At 39.1% G+C, this 14,232-nt stretch overlaps 1 protein-coding gene across 4 annotated transcripts in view; it reads left to right on the forward strand.

Moving 5' to 3' along the window:
• The window catches only part of PLXNB2 (plexin B2), a 259,563-nt gene extending 245,538 nt beyond the window's left edge, over window positions 1-14,025 (forward strand). For all 4 annotated transcript variants that reach the window (XM_062018179.1, XM_062018188.1, XM_062018197.1 and 1 more), the window contains 7 exons: window positions 3,456-3,610; window positions 5,250-5,410; window positions 5,972-6,119; window positions 6,614-6,678; window positions 7,396-7,471; window positions 9,351-9,425; window positions 12,172-14,025. In XM_062018179.1, coding sequence (XP_061874163.1) covers window positions 3,456-3,610; window positions 5,250-5,410; window positions 5,972-6,119; window positions 6,614-6,678; window positions 7,396-7,471; window positions 9,351-9,425; window positions 12,172-12,276 — 785 coding nt within the window. In that variant the 3' untranslated portion in view covers window positions 12,277-14,025. The remainder of the gene's footprint in view (window positions 1-3,455; window positions 3,611-5,249; window positions 5,411-5,971; window positions 6,120-6,613; window positions 6,679-7,395; window positions 7,472-9,350; window positions 9,426-12,171) is intronic.
• Window positions 14,026-14,232: the final 207 nt, after the last annotated feature.

Raw genomic sequence — 14,232 nt, forward strand, 5'->3', positions numbered from 1 at the left:
GTCAGTTATACATGTGGCATATAAATTGTAAAAGAAAAGCAGGCTTCTGGGAACAGTGCTGTCACATGAGAGAAAAATCGGGAGAATTCAGATTCCAAAGTACAGAGTGAAGGCAACTTCCACCATGTTTCTTCTCCACACCCTGTGTTGTACTATGGTAGTGTCCAAATTTGGGAAGACAGCTTTTCATGCCACACTAGCTCATTTTCTTTAGTGTTAAAGGGTCCTCAGAGCTATCTGGTGCCAATGTGTTCTTTTGGAAAGCTGTAAAATGTTACAAAGCTAGAGCAAAGCAAGAGCCTGTAGTAACAGTGATTTGTGAGATGCTGCTATGTGTACAAAAAGGAAAGGAGAGGATCAGAGGCTTCCCCTCTCACACATACACATTTGTATGACACAGGGATTTACAGGATTGGAATAAATAGAAATCCTATCCTGGCTCTATGAATGAGGCTTGTGACGAAGTGGTTTTCCTTTTATTCAGAGTCTCTCATTAACTTGCACCTTTTGCATTGAGAAGTGTCAACTGAAGCCATTGACTGTCTGCCAAAGTACTAGGCTTTGCACAGAACAAAAATGTAAAACCATATTCAGAGATGTTGCTCTAAAACCTGGCATTGCTTCCATGCTGCTTTTCATTCGCAGCTACTAACAGGAAGACACTAGAAGCTGGAGGTTGTGACAAATTAAATGCAGCATCTTTTGCTTCTGGAGATAATAAATGCAATTAGAAATTTGTGTTGAGATGGAGAATGGTTTCAATGATTTCACGCTGGTATTCTGGTACTGAACTATAAGCCAAAACAATACACTGTTATTCTGGGTTTTTCTCTGGGTTTTTTTTAGTTTGTTTTTCACATTTTTAAATTCTATTACATCTAGGCAGAGGGCTGCAGATCAGAAATACTGATCAGCAGATCTGTGTAGGGCAGTCTTTCCTTTATCTCCATGTGTATTCACAGGGGAGAGGAGACTGGAGGGAAACTAGTTTGCTGCAGGCCACGCACGGAGAAGGGGGCTACATTACCTGTCACAGTCTCACTCGCCTCCATTGTGTTTACATCGTGGTTCATACCACAGAGCAGTCAATATTTGGCATTAAGCCCCCCAGTATTATTTTATTTTATATTGGCCAAAGAATGCCTAAGGGCCAAGACAAAAGTTATGGGGGAAGCATTTGACCCAGTGGGAACAGTCCTCTCCTCACTTATGGCTTGATGCAGAGTGTGGAAATCAAAAAAGTGTTTTCCTCTATCTTATATTCCCTTCTCCTACTACTTTGGGGAACACATTTCTCTCACAGAAATGCTCTTTTCTCTTAGCAACCATACTACTGATATGTTTTGTTGCCCTATGTTCTGAATATCTCTTCCTCTTTCTTCTTGCTATTTTTAGCAGCGAAGTCAGATCCTTATGTTGCAGAAGTTCATCTGGTTGAGCTGTAGTCTCCTAATCCCTACTTTCCTATGAAACAACTGCCATTTCACTAGTAGCCAATTCTATTGCTGCTAAACAAACACAGGCCAAAATAAGATGCACATAAGGACCAGTAATCTCAGTGGATACCTCTTGGGTTGTTCCTCTTCTCTCTAAAGTTAAAATGGGCCGTATGCCATCAGGAGGGCAAAGAGAAGATAGATTCCTTTGAATCAAAGGAGGAAGCAGAAGTGTAGCAAGTGTCTGACATAAAGCTGGAAAATAGTTTCTGCTCCAACTACAAAAGTAAATAACAGGCATTTTGAAACAAATTCCAGAGTTCAGGCCCAGCAGTGGTTCTTACTGTACTGGTCGATGATTGCTATGAGTGGTATTGATTGCAAAATTGCAGCTGCTTCAAAATAAAATGAGAGCTTTTATTTCTTTCTTACTTCGTTCACATGAACTTCCAAGTCAAATTAAGGACTCTCAAAGGACAACATGATTTAATATGGGATTTTTTTTTCCCTACTTTGTTAAAAAGAAGTAAGAGCCCCAGAAGTCTGCATAGCTAATGTTTTTCATGAGGATATGTAAAGTAGATTCAAGCAGAAGTGTTGGCTTGGTGCGATTACACATATATGTTCTTTTCCTCTGTGATGTAAAATATTGAATATACATTCAAGCTGGTAAATTTAACGTAGCTGTTGAGGAACTTAAGTAATAAACTACTGTGGCCAAAAATGTGAAAGGACAAAATTCATGCAATTAGAAACCGGTACTTTCTACTCTGTAACTGAGATTCAGATGTGTTAGATATAAGCATAAAACTTAGCAGTAATGCAAAACAATTTGTGCAACAGGGCCAAATCACAATTTTAATGGGAAAAATAACTTTCATATTTTTAAGATGTCAATGATTTTAAATGCACTGACTCAGTAAGTTCCACTGGAAAAGCATAATTGATTTTAGAGACTACGCCAAGTAGACATAAAAATTCAGAAATTAAAGGAAGAATAAGCAAAACCAGGAAATTTGAAACTAAGTTTCTGACACAGAAACTTTTAGTTCAAACAACAGCGTCATGTCTTTTAGAGCTGTTAATAAGATTCTCAAGCATTGAGAATCAATCTCAAGCCATGAGTAGTGTAGGAAGGCACTGTAATCAAATGAGCTTCCAGTAGCATCCAGGTGCTCACTCCTGTTTCTGCTATGTGGTAACGGACTTGGTGTGAGTCTCTTTCTCAGGTTGAAGTTACAGACACTGACAATTTTTTTTAAATCTTATCATAATGGCTTATGAATTTGCTGCAGTCATTACCTCTGTCTGCTGGTGTTCACAGCAGTCAAAGGTAATGTTCCTCTCAGCAAAGGGATGCTTTTTTTCTTCCTTTCAGCTACAAAGTCAAGTTGTGCTTGTCAAGTGCTAATAAAGGCAGGTTTGAACTGAGGTACCAAACTTCAAACTCAGCAATTAGGGTAAAAATGTCAATTGTAATGGTGATACCTAGAAAAAAAAGGTTGAGATCATAAATTCTTTAATTGGTGCTGCCAAATCCACCAGAGCTGCTACAACAATATTTTGTCTTGTACCTAGAGTAGGCTAAGATTGCTCTTTCTGTGATGGCTGTTGGGTCAGACCTACCTGAGTTTTCCGTAACTTGATCATGTCTCTGAGAATTCACAAAGGGGCAGAGTACTCAGTGTATGGACCTCAAAAAATACACATACTGTGTTTACAGGACTGAACAAGACTCTCCTTATTCATAGAATTTTACTATCATTATTGTGCCGTTCCTTCCTCTCCCTTTGCTCTTGACAAAACCAAGATTTTTTCAGCTCATGTATTATCAAACATTTCCTACTTGAGTTGTATATTTTGGACAGGACCAGAGTAATCTAGGTCCTCGTGGCAAGAGGACAGATATGTTAAGGATGGGTAACAAAGATCTTCTATGTACTTGTGTATATGATTATTTTCATGTTGCTGTTTTGGATGTGGGGCTTTTTTACTAATTATCATGGTTTCTGTTTCTAGGGCATGCACTCCTGGAAGATGAAAATAAGGTCTGGCATCTAGTACGGCCAGTAGATGAAATAGATGAAGGTAAATCAAAGCGAGGCAGCGTGAAAGAAAAAGAGAGGACCAAAGCTATTACAGAAATCTACCTGACCAGACTTCTTTCTGTGAAGGTAGGGCTCAGATGTGCTACAGTTACACCTTACTTCTATAGGTTTTGATGTTCAACTAAAGAAAATGATGCAACGATTAGTCATGCATTTGAGTACCATTTTGGAAATGTGTCACGTACATATATGGGGTACATGACATGGTGTACATGCACATGGTGTTCAGGGCTTCAAGTGATTAATATGTGCTGAGGAACATTATTGGGAAAGAGATAAAGTATAACTTCCTGTAAAAGGTGAGAACCATGATGATGTGTTTGTTAAATAAGGATTTTTATTGCAAGATAAAGATGGAGATTCTCCTCTATGCCACCTATTATTATTGGGTTTTCTTCTTAGCTAAATGCTTTATAAACTGCTCCAGAGCCCTCTATTTCCCTGTTCTTGTGCGTGACCAATGCTGCAGCATAACGGAGAAACATGAAAATGTTTTCAAATAATAATAGTCCTTTTAGAGTATTTTAGTGCTTTAGAGTATTTAGTTTGTGGCAGAATAGATCACAAGAAAAATAATGTTGCAAAACATTCCTCCTTGCAGAAAGAATTTCAAATGATGTGTTAAATGACCCTTTAAAGTCAGGTTCCTTGTGAAAGTGAGAGTGGTCTGGCGCCAGCTAAGGCCATTTGTCCAAGTGTGAAAGTGGATGTAAAGGAAAGGCTTTGCATAGGTGACATAGACTCAGGACAAAGAGCCAACAAGATGCTTACATAGGATCATTTCAGTTGGAAAAGACTTTTAAGATCATCGAGTCCAACTCCTAACCTCCATCTCTTCTGGTAATAATTCCTTTGCAGCTGCCGCTTTTCTGTTCTCAGTAGTCAGTTCATAGACTGTTACCAGCCTGAAGCTTTACTACACTCGTACAGAGCTGATGAGGTGTTACGGCTGGAACCACAGCCACCCATCTAATCCAAGGACTGTCGATGTGTCCTTGCTGGCAGCTGGAATGAGGGTGGGAGAGAGGATGCAGCCCGTCGAATGTGACCACAGGGCCAACCAGCTGAGCAAGGACAAACTGCATGTGGCCTCAATGGGGTCATCTCTAAAACAAGGAGACAGTCTGAGGTTGCAGTCTCTAAGGTCCAGGCAGATGCAGGAATCAGACCAAACACACAGGTCTCTTGCAACACTTCACTCCTTGGGCTCAGTGGAGCTCATGGAGCTGGGCCAGACTAGGGGTCTGGTGAGACCCATGTGCCTGCCCTTAAACCGAAAGTCAAATGCTCACTGGTACTTTTTCCTCTCAGACTCTTTCTGAAATTTGCATGTTGCCCTGGAGTCAGAGAAACTGGAGGTGAGAAGCTGCAAAACCATTACATAATGACCCTGAAGTGTAAATGTATTGTATATTTAGCAACCAGTTTCTGCACACTTTTCTGTGCAAACCGTAGAGTAGTTGGTGGCCGCAACCCTTCAGGCTAGAATATAAAATTGTTCCCTAGATGGTCTTTACTGTGTTGGCACTTTGCAAGGGCACTGCACTAAGAAGTCACCCCGTACCCTTAGTACTCATGATGAAGGCCATTAGTGACTGCAACTGGATTATGGGCTGTTAGTGACAGTAGGAATAAAAGATTCTGGGATGGCACCAAGTTCAGCCTGTAACACAAATGTAATAGATTTTTTTAAATTCACTTTTAGGGGACACTTCAGCAGTTTGTAGATAACTTCTTTCATAGTGTGCTCAACTCAAACCATGTGGTGCCACCAGCTGTGAAATACTTCTTTGACTTTCTTGATGAGCAAGCAGAAAAACATGACATCAAGGATGAAGACACCATTCACATCTGGAAAACAAACAGGTACGCTATGAACAGAGTAATATTTGTATTGCAGAGAAGTAAACATTGTAATTCCCAGATGTGAACTCATCCTGTTACCCACAAATCAAAGCAGATTTCATTTATAATTCTCAGAATCATTTTGAGATAATATGTCAGACTAGAAGCTGCATAAATGAAACCACCCTACCTATGAATTTGTCCTTGGTAGATTTGCCATTTTTTGTCTTTCCTCAGACAAGAGAAACACAAGAGGCAAATGAAACCAGAGTTACCTGTCAAAGAACAAACTCTAATAAAATACTACTGCAGTAGTTTCTCTAACCACACAAACATCTTCCTTTGCTATTTTGGGGCACTCCAGCTTCTTCTCACAGGTTTTTCTGTGAGAGATGTAAAGGATTGTTTTTCAAACGTGGAAGCCAGACAACGGAGAGCTTGTATAAATGTTGAAATATAAAATTAAGCTTCAGTGTTGTGAGGAGACCAAAATGTAAACCATTGCTTAATTTTATGTGAGTTGCTCATTGTAGAACATTTATTGTATAGACAGGATTATTTCTCTTTTTCCTTGCTTTGCAGCTTGCCTCTTAGATTCTGGGTAAACATACTGAAAAATCCCCATTTCATCTTCGATGTTCATGTTCACGAAGTAGTGGATGCTTCCTTGTCAGTCATTGCACAGACTTTCATGGATGCTTGCACAAGAACAGAGCACAAATTAAGCAGAGTAAGTGATTTGCATTCTACATCCTGACTACACTCATGCCTGACAAGACAAAGGGCATCCTCATAGACAGTACCCATTCCCTGAGGAGATACAGCCTTGATAGTTTCTTTTTAGTTTTATAATGAAGTTAGCATTTCTCCACTTAACAGGTTGGTGAACGTGTCACTGTGTCTGTGTAGTCTGCCAATAGATATTTACAAACAGGAGAAAATAACAACTGCTTTTATAAAAATCAAGTTTAAGAACTGATTGTTTCATGTTCACCAATAATTTAGTATCATCTTGCCGTGATATATTTGTTAAACTCAACAGTGTAAACTTTATCGGTTTAGGACAAATAATCCCACCAGTGTTAATAAGCATCCAAATATTAATATCTGTAAAGCTCAAGTGCTTGTGAATATAAAGGCTTGACCTTAAATTCTTGACTGTCTTTTTTGTCCTAGAGATGTTCATAAATCAACCAAGTTTCTCTCTTTAATAATTTTTTTCAGGATTCTCCAAGTAATAAATTACTTTATGCGAAAGAAATCTCAAACTACAAGAAAATGGTAGAAGAGTAAGTATAGACGCTTTTCATGCTTATTTGGAGTTGTTAGGGCCTGTGTAAGAGGAAAAGCGAATGCTGAGGTAGTCAAAGTCAACTGTCAAACGTTAAAATGTACACCTGAATGTTAAAACGTTCCCTTGGTGATGGCATTGACAGGATTGGAATGGAGTACTGTTATGACCCAGTGCGTGTTCATGTCTGTGCAGACAGATGGATCAATTTATTCAGGAGAAAATATGATGCTATTTTTTGCAGTCGTTGTTGTTACCCACACAATCTGTCTAACCAACACTGCACTTCCATAACTCAGCAGAGATCAAATCCTGGAAATATTTTCACAAAAGATTTTTTTCCAGTCCATCTCTGACTTTATTCATTTATTAATTGGCAATTCAGTGAATGCCATGAAAGATCTGCCACAGGACAAAACTCTTGTGAACTGGTGACTTCAAAAGTCTGAAGACCTAAAATAATCGTCAGCTGCAATTATAAATAGATTTTGTCCTGTGATATGGCACTGTACAGTCAGGAGCAATTACCCTCTGTTGTGAGGGTACTAATGACTGTTGGAAGGCAGGATTACTAAAGGAATCATTGGCGTGTTGCAGCAGAGCATCTCCTGTGTTATTAGGAAGCATGTTTAAAATAAACAGAAAATTGAAAGACAGAATTACCAGAAAATCAGTGTATTTCACCTAATTGGAAGTCTGTATTCATCTGTTGCAGTTACTACAAAGGTATTCGTCAGATGGTGCCAGTTAGTGACCAGGACATGAATACCCATCTAGCAGAGATTTCTAGGGTAAGAATACATTCCACTTTCTTTTCCTGAAATTGGAGCCAAGTACGGCACTGTTTCTCTTTGTCTTCTTTTCTAACTCAACGAGTAGGGTTTTGTATGTGCAAACAGAGTTATTTTGTAAATCTCTGGAATACACTTCTTTAGTGTAGTCATGCCTTTTAGCCCTTTGAAGTGTTGATTATTGAATGGAACCAAGAATGGTTATCATCAGTAATCTATCTGAGTGATGTAGGTGCCAGAGCAACGTGTTTGGATTTTTTCACATCCATTGTGGAAAAATTATAGCACTCTTCAATTGTGTTTCTGTCCACAGCATATAAAGGATTTTTATCATTGATCATACTGATAACAAGTAATGACTGAATTCAGAGTGCTACCACAGCAAAAATTAGATTCCAGAAATGAAAGAGGAGGCACATACGTTAAGTAGAGCCTATTTAAGAGATACTTCTGCTTTTACACTGCATGACGTGTGCTCGCTTGGTGGCACTTCTTTGTGCATTATGGGTTATTGGGAGTTAGCTCTCATGCAGAAGAGCAGAGGGAGGTGGTTGCTATCTGTGGACCCTTTTTAGGAACTGGTGGAGAAAAGACACAACAAAACTTGCTTCAGTGTTGAAAGAGCCTGTCCGCTCTGCAGCTTTGCTTAATTGGAGCAGTGTCGTGCCTCTGGAGCACTCGATTTATTTTGGAGAACCAGGAGAGGCCCTCACCAGTCAGAAAAGATGTTTAGCGTGAGCAAAGAGGCAGTGTACTTACTGAATGGTTTGCTCATTTGCTTAATTTAGCTGAAGAGCTCTGGCGTAAGGAGAACGTTTGGGGAATTTGTTGCGGTTTGTTTATTTCAGTGCCCTTAGGACCTAACATTTTGTGGATCAACATCCTCACGAGAGCATTTCTGTCTTCAGTCATTCACTACAAAACTCATCTGCAGTGACATTTCATTTTCCAGTTCACTTTATTTATTAGGCAAATTGAGATGTATATAAAATGAAAACGTTTGGTGATTAAAAGTAAATTCACTAAAATGTTTTAACATTGGCAGAGTCTGTTTGCTCCTTTCTGTTTACATTATAAATTAAGATAAAAATGAATATGGAAGGAGTGATCGAACGCTGCAAATTTTGACCAACTCTAAAAATGACTTTTACAGAGCAAGGAAAGATGGATGTTTCTCTGCTGCTTTATGCCTTGGGTAATCATTTATGCCAGTAGCAATATTTTGCAATTCTTCATTTTCTTAACTAACTTAAAAGACTAAAGGCATAGCTCGAGATTTGAGTCCTATACATTTCAATGAAAAACATCAGTTTAGACAGATAGAGCACATTCACTAAATGCATAAAATGTCAGTGGGGAGGGAGGTAATGGAAACGTTGTTTCCTGCTTCACTTAAAGTCTCTTTTTCTTTCTCTCTCCCTCCCTCTCTTTCCATCTACACGGTTCAGATGGCTTTTCCCAAACATACAGATCCTCATGATCTTGATGAGTTACACCTTTCCTGGAGTGAGGTGTGCATCATTTCAAAGAGTTAAAAATTACTGGAGAAAGGATTTCAAACAGCTAAGACAGTGACAGAACCAATGCTTAATATCTCCACAATACATAAATCATACTGAGCAAACACTTCAGTTACATATACCCATGATGTTAACAGATGTTTGAGCTGTAGTCTGTGGAAAGTCCTAATCTGAACATCACCAAACAAAGTTTTCTCACTCCTTTTTTCTGCCTCAACTGCCATATAACAAAAGTTGTAGGATGAAGGCTTTGCCTTTGGAAATCTTGTATATTGTATCCAACAGCGTGCATGTGCATAACTTGCGGGTGTCTGTAATCATATTTTGACATGTTTGCTTCCCATTCGTGTTTTTAACAGGCACATACCGATTCCCTAAATACACTTGTGGCTCTACACCAACTCTACCAGTATACTAACAAATACTATGATGAGGTAAGTTGCAGCTTTCGTTTTCGTGTCTTTAATATCAATGGTGAAAAGTTCTGAATGCAAACGTCAATCTAAAGGAGCAACTTCTATTGAGGAGCAATTCCCTCAATAACCAGGTAAAAGCAATGCTAAACAGAAAGCTTTGCAGGTGTACACCACCTTGCTTGGCAATTATACTGGTCAAAGGTGTGTTCTGGTAAATGAGCAATTTCATTATAGATTATCGGGTTTTGGTAGTGATAGTTTAACAAAATCTGAAAGAGAAACAGATTTTAAAATCATTTCAGTTCTACCATCCTAACTCCTCTAAGAATTAGGGCATAAGAATGTCACCAGGCAAAAAATAGTCATCAGAACTATATCAGGTTTCAGGCCAGTGTTGCTTTTTATTAGGAGCAATCCATTAAAATTGTTTTGCCTGTAGGAATGGGGCCGTGATTTTTTGTTAGTTAAAGTGCACTTAAAACTTCTACACATGCTACCATCCCTGTTTTACTATGCCAAATGAAGTGTCTGCCCAAGGTAAACTAAGTAGAGTAATTGTTGAATATGGCCTGTTTCAAAAGTAGGCTCACAGATTCAGTCCAAAACGTTTCTTTAGGTTTTTCACACCCTGTGGAAAGGGGAACAAAGAATATCCCAGTGTTGCTGGACTGTGGCTATGGCTTTCCAAACTTAATCTGAAAACAAAAAGAGAGAAGGAAACTTTTATTCAAAGGTTTCCATGGAAATGAATGCCTCCAGAAAACTCTCAGAATTAAATCGAGGCAAGTAAGAACAGATGCCGAATCAAAAAGGAGTACAGCACATGTGAGCTCTCTTTGGTTTGTCTTGCACCTCAGCACAGTTCACGTTTTCACTTATATTTAGCACTAAAGGCAGTGAGTCTCAGCTTCACTGCAGCTGCTTTATACTGGGGCAGCCAGCTTGTCACAGCTTTTAAAACAGGTGTAAGCAGGGAAAATCAAATCACCCCGAGAAGTCTCGCAATCAGGGTGAGCAGGAGAAGCAGCCACAGGAACGCAGGCCAACACAATGGAATTGGTTTCCTCAAGCCTTGTCCCCAGCGCTAACCAGGCTGGCGTTCAGCGCCTTCCCGAGTGTAGCCATGGCCTGACCTCTTACACAGAAACACTCAGGGACCCTGGATGACAGACAAACCGTGAAGCCCTGATTCTTCCATGCCCCTGTATCTCTGCTTCCACTCATGGTTTCACATTTGGTGGCAGGCATTGGTGGAGTCAGCAGCCTGGGGATATCCTCAGCAGCAAGCCAGTGAGGCCCAGCGCTTGGCAGCAGCTCTTACTTTCACCTATGTCACTGTGTAACAGCAAGGTGCATCTGATGAAAAGGCTGCTAATTCAGAGTTACAGAGATAATCTGTCAAGAACCATTCAGGAAAATTAATCAAGCTTATTTATTTTCCATGAAAATGTTTTCATTTGCATAAATTGGAACATTTTACAGCTGCCCTTGTCTTTATTACTGACGCAGTGGTTCCCAGCATGCGCTGTACCTTCTGCATCTCTGCAGGGCTTGACAGTGACTAAGTGGGTACATTCTAATTGTCCACATTTATATGAAGGATATATTCACCAGCAGAGATAATCATGAATTATTTAGTCTAGATTTGAGGAGTTACAGCTAGATGTAATTGTTTAAATTAAGGGAACAATGTCAAATTAAATTAAGCTCAATTTAAATACTATTATAAGTGTTTATTAACCCCGTCTTGTAAAAATGTTTTCACGCTTTCAAAACAAATCCATTAAAATAATTATTTCTAAACAAATTTGCTCAAGTACTTGAAACTTCAATACCATACCAACACTTCAAAGTGAAATTATTGGCTAGATTGATACTTGACTGCATTAATCTCCATCACTGAATGTGCAAGAAGTAGTAAGAACCACTGGGAGCGATAGGCAAACTCCATTTCTCCAGTTCTTGTACTTGCAAGTTGAAATAGTATTTAAACAGAGCTAAAGGTTTCTGCTTGATTACAGTGCCTGATTTTTATTAATAAAGCCAGTTCTAGAAAAGGAGCGTTTTTGCCACGTAACACATTCTTCTAATGGAGAAATCTAATCATCGGTGGAAAAGCTGCCCTAAAGGATGGTCAAAATGAAAACCTTTCAACACCTTTGAAATTTGATTTTGAGAAGCCCTAAAAAACTCTATTTGAAGAAAAGCCTTCTCATAACAGTTGACCTTTACTAGCTCTTGTTTTCAAATCCCCTGTGTCTTGGAGTCATACCTTCCTATATATACACTCCATACAACAGAGGCTGCACATGGGATGCTGAGGGGCTCCTCTGATGAGCTCTTTGCTTCCTGAGCTATGTGGTGCTGGACCACAGTCTCAGCATTTCTTGGCGAGAGACAAAGGGGAGCTGCCGGTAGTATAAGCAAATGCGCTGTCCCTTAGATAGCTATAAAAGCTTTTTTTTCCCTCTGCCTGCTCCATCTTGGAATGTAATATTTCACAAGATGAAGTACTACCTATTAATTTGCTTGTATTCCAACATAATGGAAAACATTACAGCAACTTAGATAAAGTAATGGACACAATCATTTTTATTGGTTTGTGTGAAAATAGAACACAGGGCGTACTAGATGGACTTTATCTCTGTTACAGAGTCAATGCAAAAGGCTCTTTACAACCAAAGTGGTATCAAACACTCGGTCCAGGAACCATGTCATGTATTTTAAGCTAAATGATTCTAAACATTCTGTGTTTATCTTTCAGATTATAAATGCACTTGAAGAGGATCCAGCTGCACAAAAAATGCAGCTTGCCTTCCGTTTACAGCAAATAGCAGCTGCATTAGAGAATAAAGTGACTGACCTTTGACTCAAAAGCCGCAATAAAGAAATCTGATCTGAAGATGTTCAAATTCATTCTTCCTGTTAAGGAAATAGTGTTCTATTTTTTAATGTATAATTACAACTTTAAATGAAAGAATTCATGGTTTTTTGATAGCAGAGGTGTAATGTAAAGAATTTTTACTGTAAATTATGCTTCTAATTAAAAGCTGTGTTGTGTGTAAATGAATCTTCTGTGGGAAAGAGAGTCCTCTGGTTGGGGGCAGGGTGGGGGGTGGAAGAAGGAAAACCTGTAGTTTGTTTAATTTAGTAGAATCCGAGACATCAGCATTTAGGATTCATTATGCAAGTAAATTCAACACTATAGCATCCTTTCTACGTTAAGCAATATTTGTACTAGGAAAACAATAATCTTCTCAGAGACACATGCAATATCCCCTTTTATTTTAATAACTGGAAATTTACTTCCTTAGAGCTCTCAAACTTAGTCTATGCTCATAGAGAACGTGAACAACGTGTCTGATCTCTCTGCAAGATCTGCAAATAGGATTTGCTACCACACACGGTTCTTAATTTAATTATTTATGTCCATGGTGATGCACAGTATTGCACCCACCACAGTTGGCTGTGATGGAAATAAAGTAATGTCAATGTAGGAAGGTTCTATTGAGAAAAGTCAAATTCGGTTCAGAAATCACTGCAAAGAAGGAATTAGTGCGTAAAACTTTACAACTCTTTGTTATTATTGTGAGTTTTATGATATATGCTAATGTGCCTTACTTGTACTAATTCTGTGAATCTGATGAATGATTTTGTAAAAAGAAGCAGATCAGAAAAAGAAATATTTATGTGCTATTGAATGACTTTTGTGTGAAAAAACCTGACCAGCAGAATGCTTGTAATTAGCTATGTGCCGAGAGTGTGCTGTTTAACATGATTTGATTATGTATAATATCTTCTTTTAGAATGGTTCTGATGATTTTTTATTGGAATCTTGGAACTGTCCTAGAAATACCATCACTTGTTTTTATTGTATTTGTGATGTAAAATACTAGTATGATATTGGAAAAGTCATATACCCATCTATTGAAAACCACTCAGTCAGCTTTGAGCCTTGGAATGCTGCATTTGATTGAATACACACCATAACCCATAGCAAAGAAAATGGAAATAACTCGTCAGAAAGTGTGTGTTTACAACATAGGTGAGCTCCGTACAAATCAGAAAGTTAGGTACGTCTTCTTAAATTGCTGTATTGCACATCAGAGAACTTTATTCCTCTTTGTCTCGCAAGGTTTTGGCAGTGAAGTAGCATTGTAATGAAGCGCTGCCATCTGTACTGCTCCGTTCATCGTCCTGCCGAGCGCCCGGACTCTGCTGATCCTCAGCAGGCTCACGCAGTGTCTGCTGCCCGCTCTGCCTCACCCATAGGTTGTCACACAGTGACTTTTACTGTTTGTGGATATTTTTTTTCCCCTTTTTTGAAAATTTCCATATACTTGTCAATGCGCCTTTCCTTCAGTTTCCGAAAATCAAAAGCCTCACCAGAACTGGTTTCCAGCCCAGTAGGCTGGGAGGGGTTTTTTGGTTTGTTTTGTACTCGACTTCTTGCATTTGTGTATAATCATTCCTAAACCTGCCTGGGCTGTAAGTTATTTTACACTGTTTAGGACTGAGGTACATGAATTCTATATAAAGGTCCTTTGCCAACTACTCCTTCATCAACAAAGGCAACCTAATTTCATGGCTAATCTGTTTCTTTGTCATTATTTGTAAATCCTGTTAATTGTAAATCAAATACAATGTTGTGTTTTTTCCACCAAGTGTCACGAGATCGTTACTGAAATCGGCGGGCGGGTGTTGGAAGGGGTTTGCAGCGCTTCCTCCAGGGGCGACAGCGGCAGCGCCCGTCAATCTGCGGTTGGTGATGAGGGAGCGCAGCACACCCTGCAGATGGTATGCCTGACATCATGCCCTTTTTATG

This window comes from Colius striatus, chromosome 1, assembly GCF_028858725.1.
Source record: "Colius striatus isolate bColStr4 chromosome 1, bColStr4.1.hap1, whole genome shotgun sequence".
Classification (NCBI taxonomy): Eukaryota; Metazoa; Chordata; class Aves; order Coliiformes; family Coliidae; genus Colius; species Colius striatus.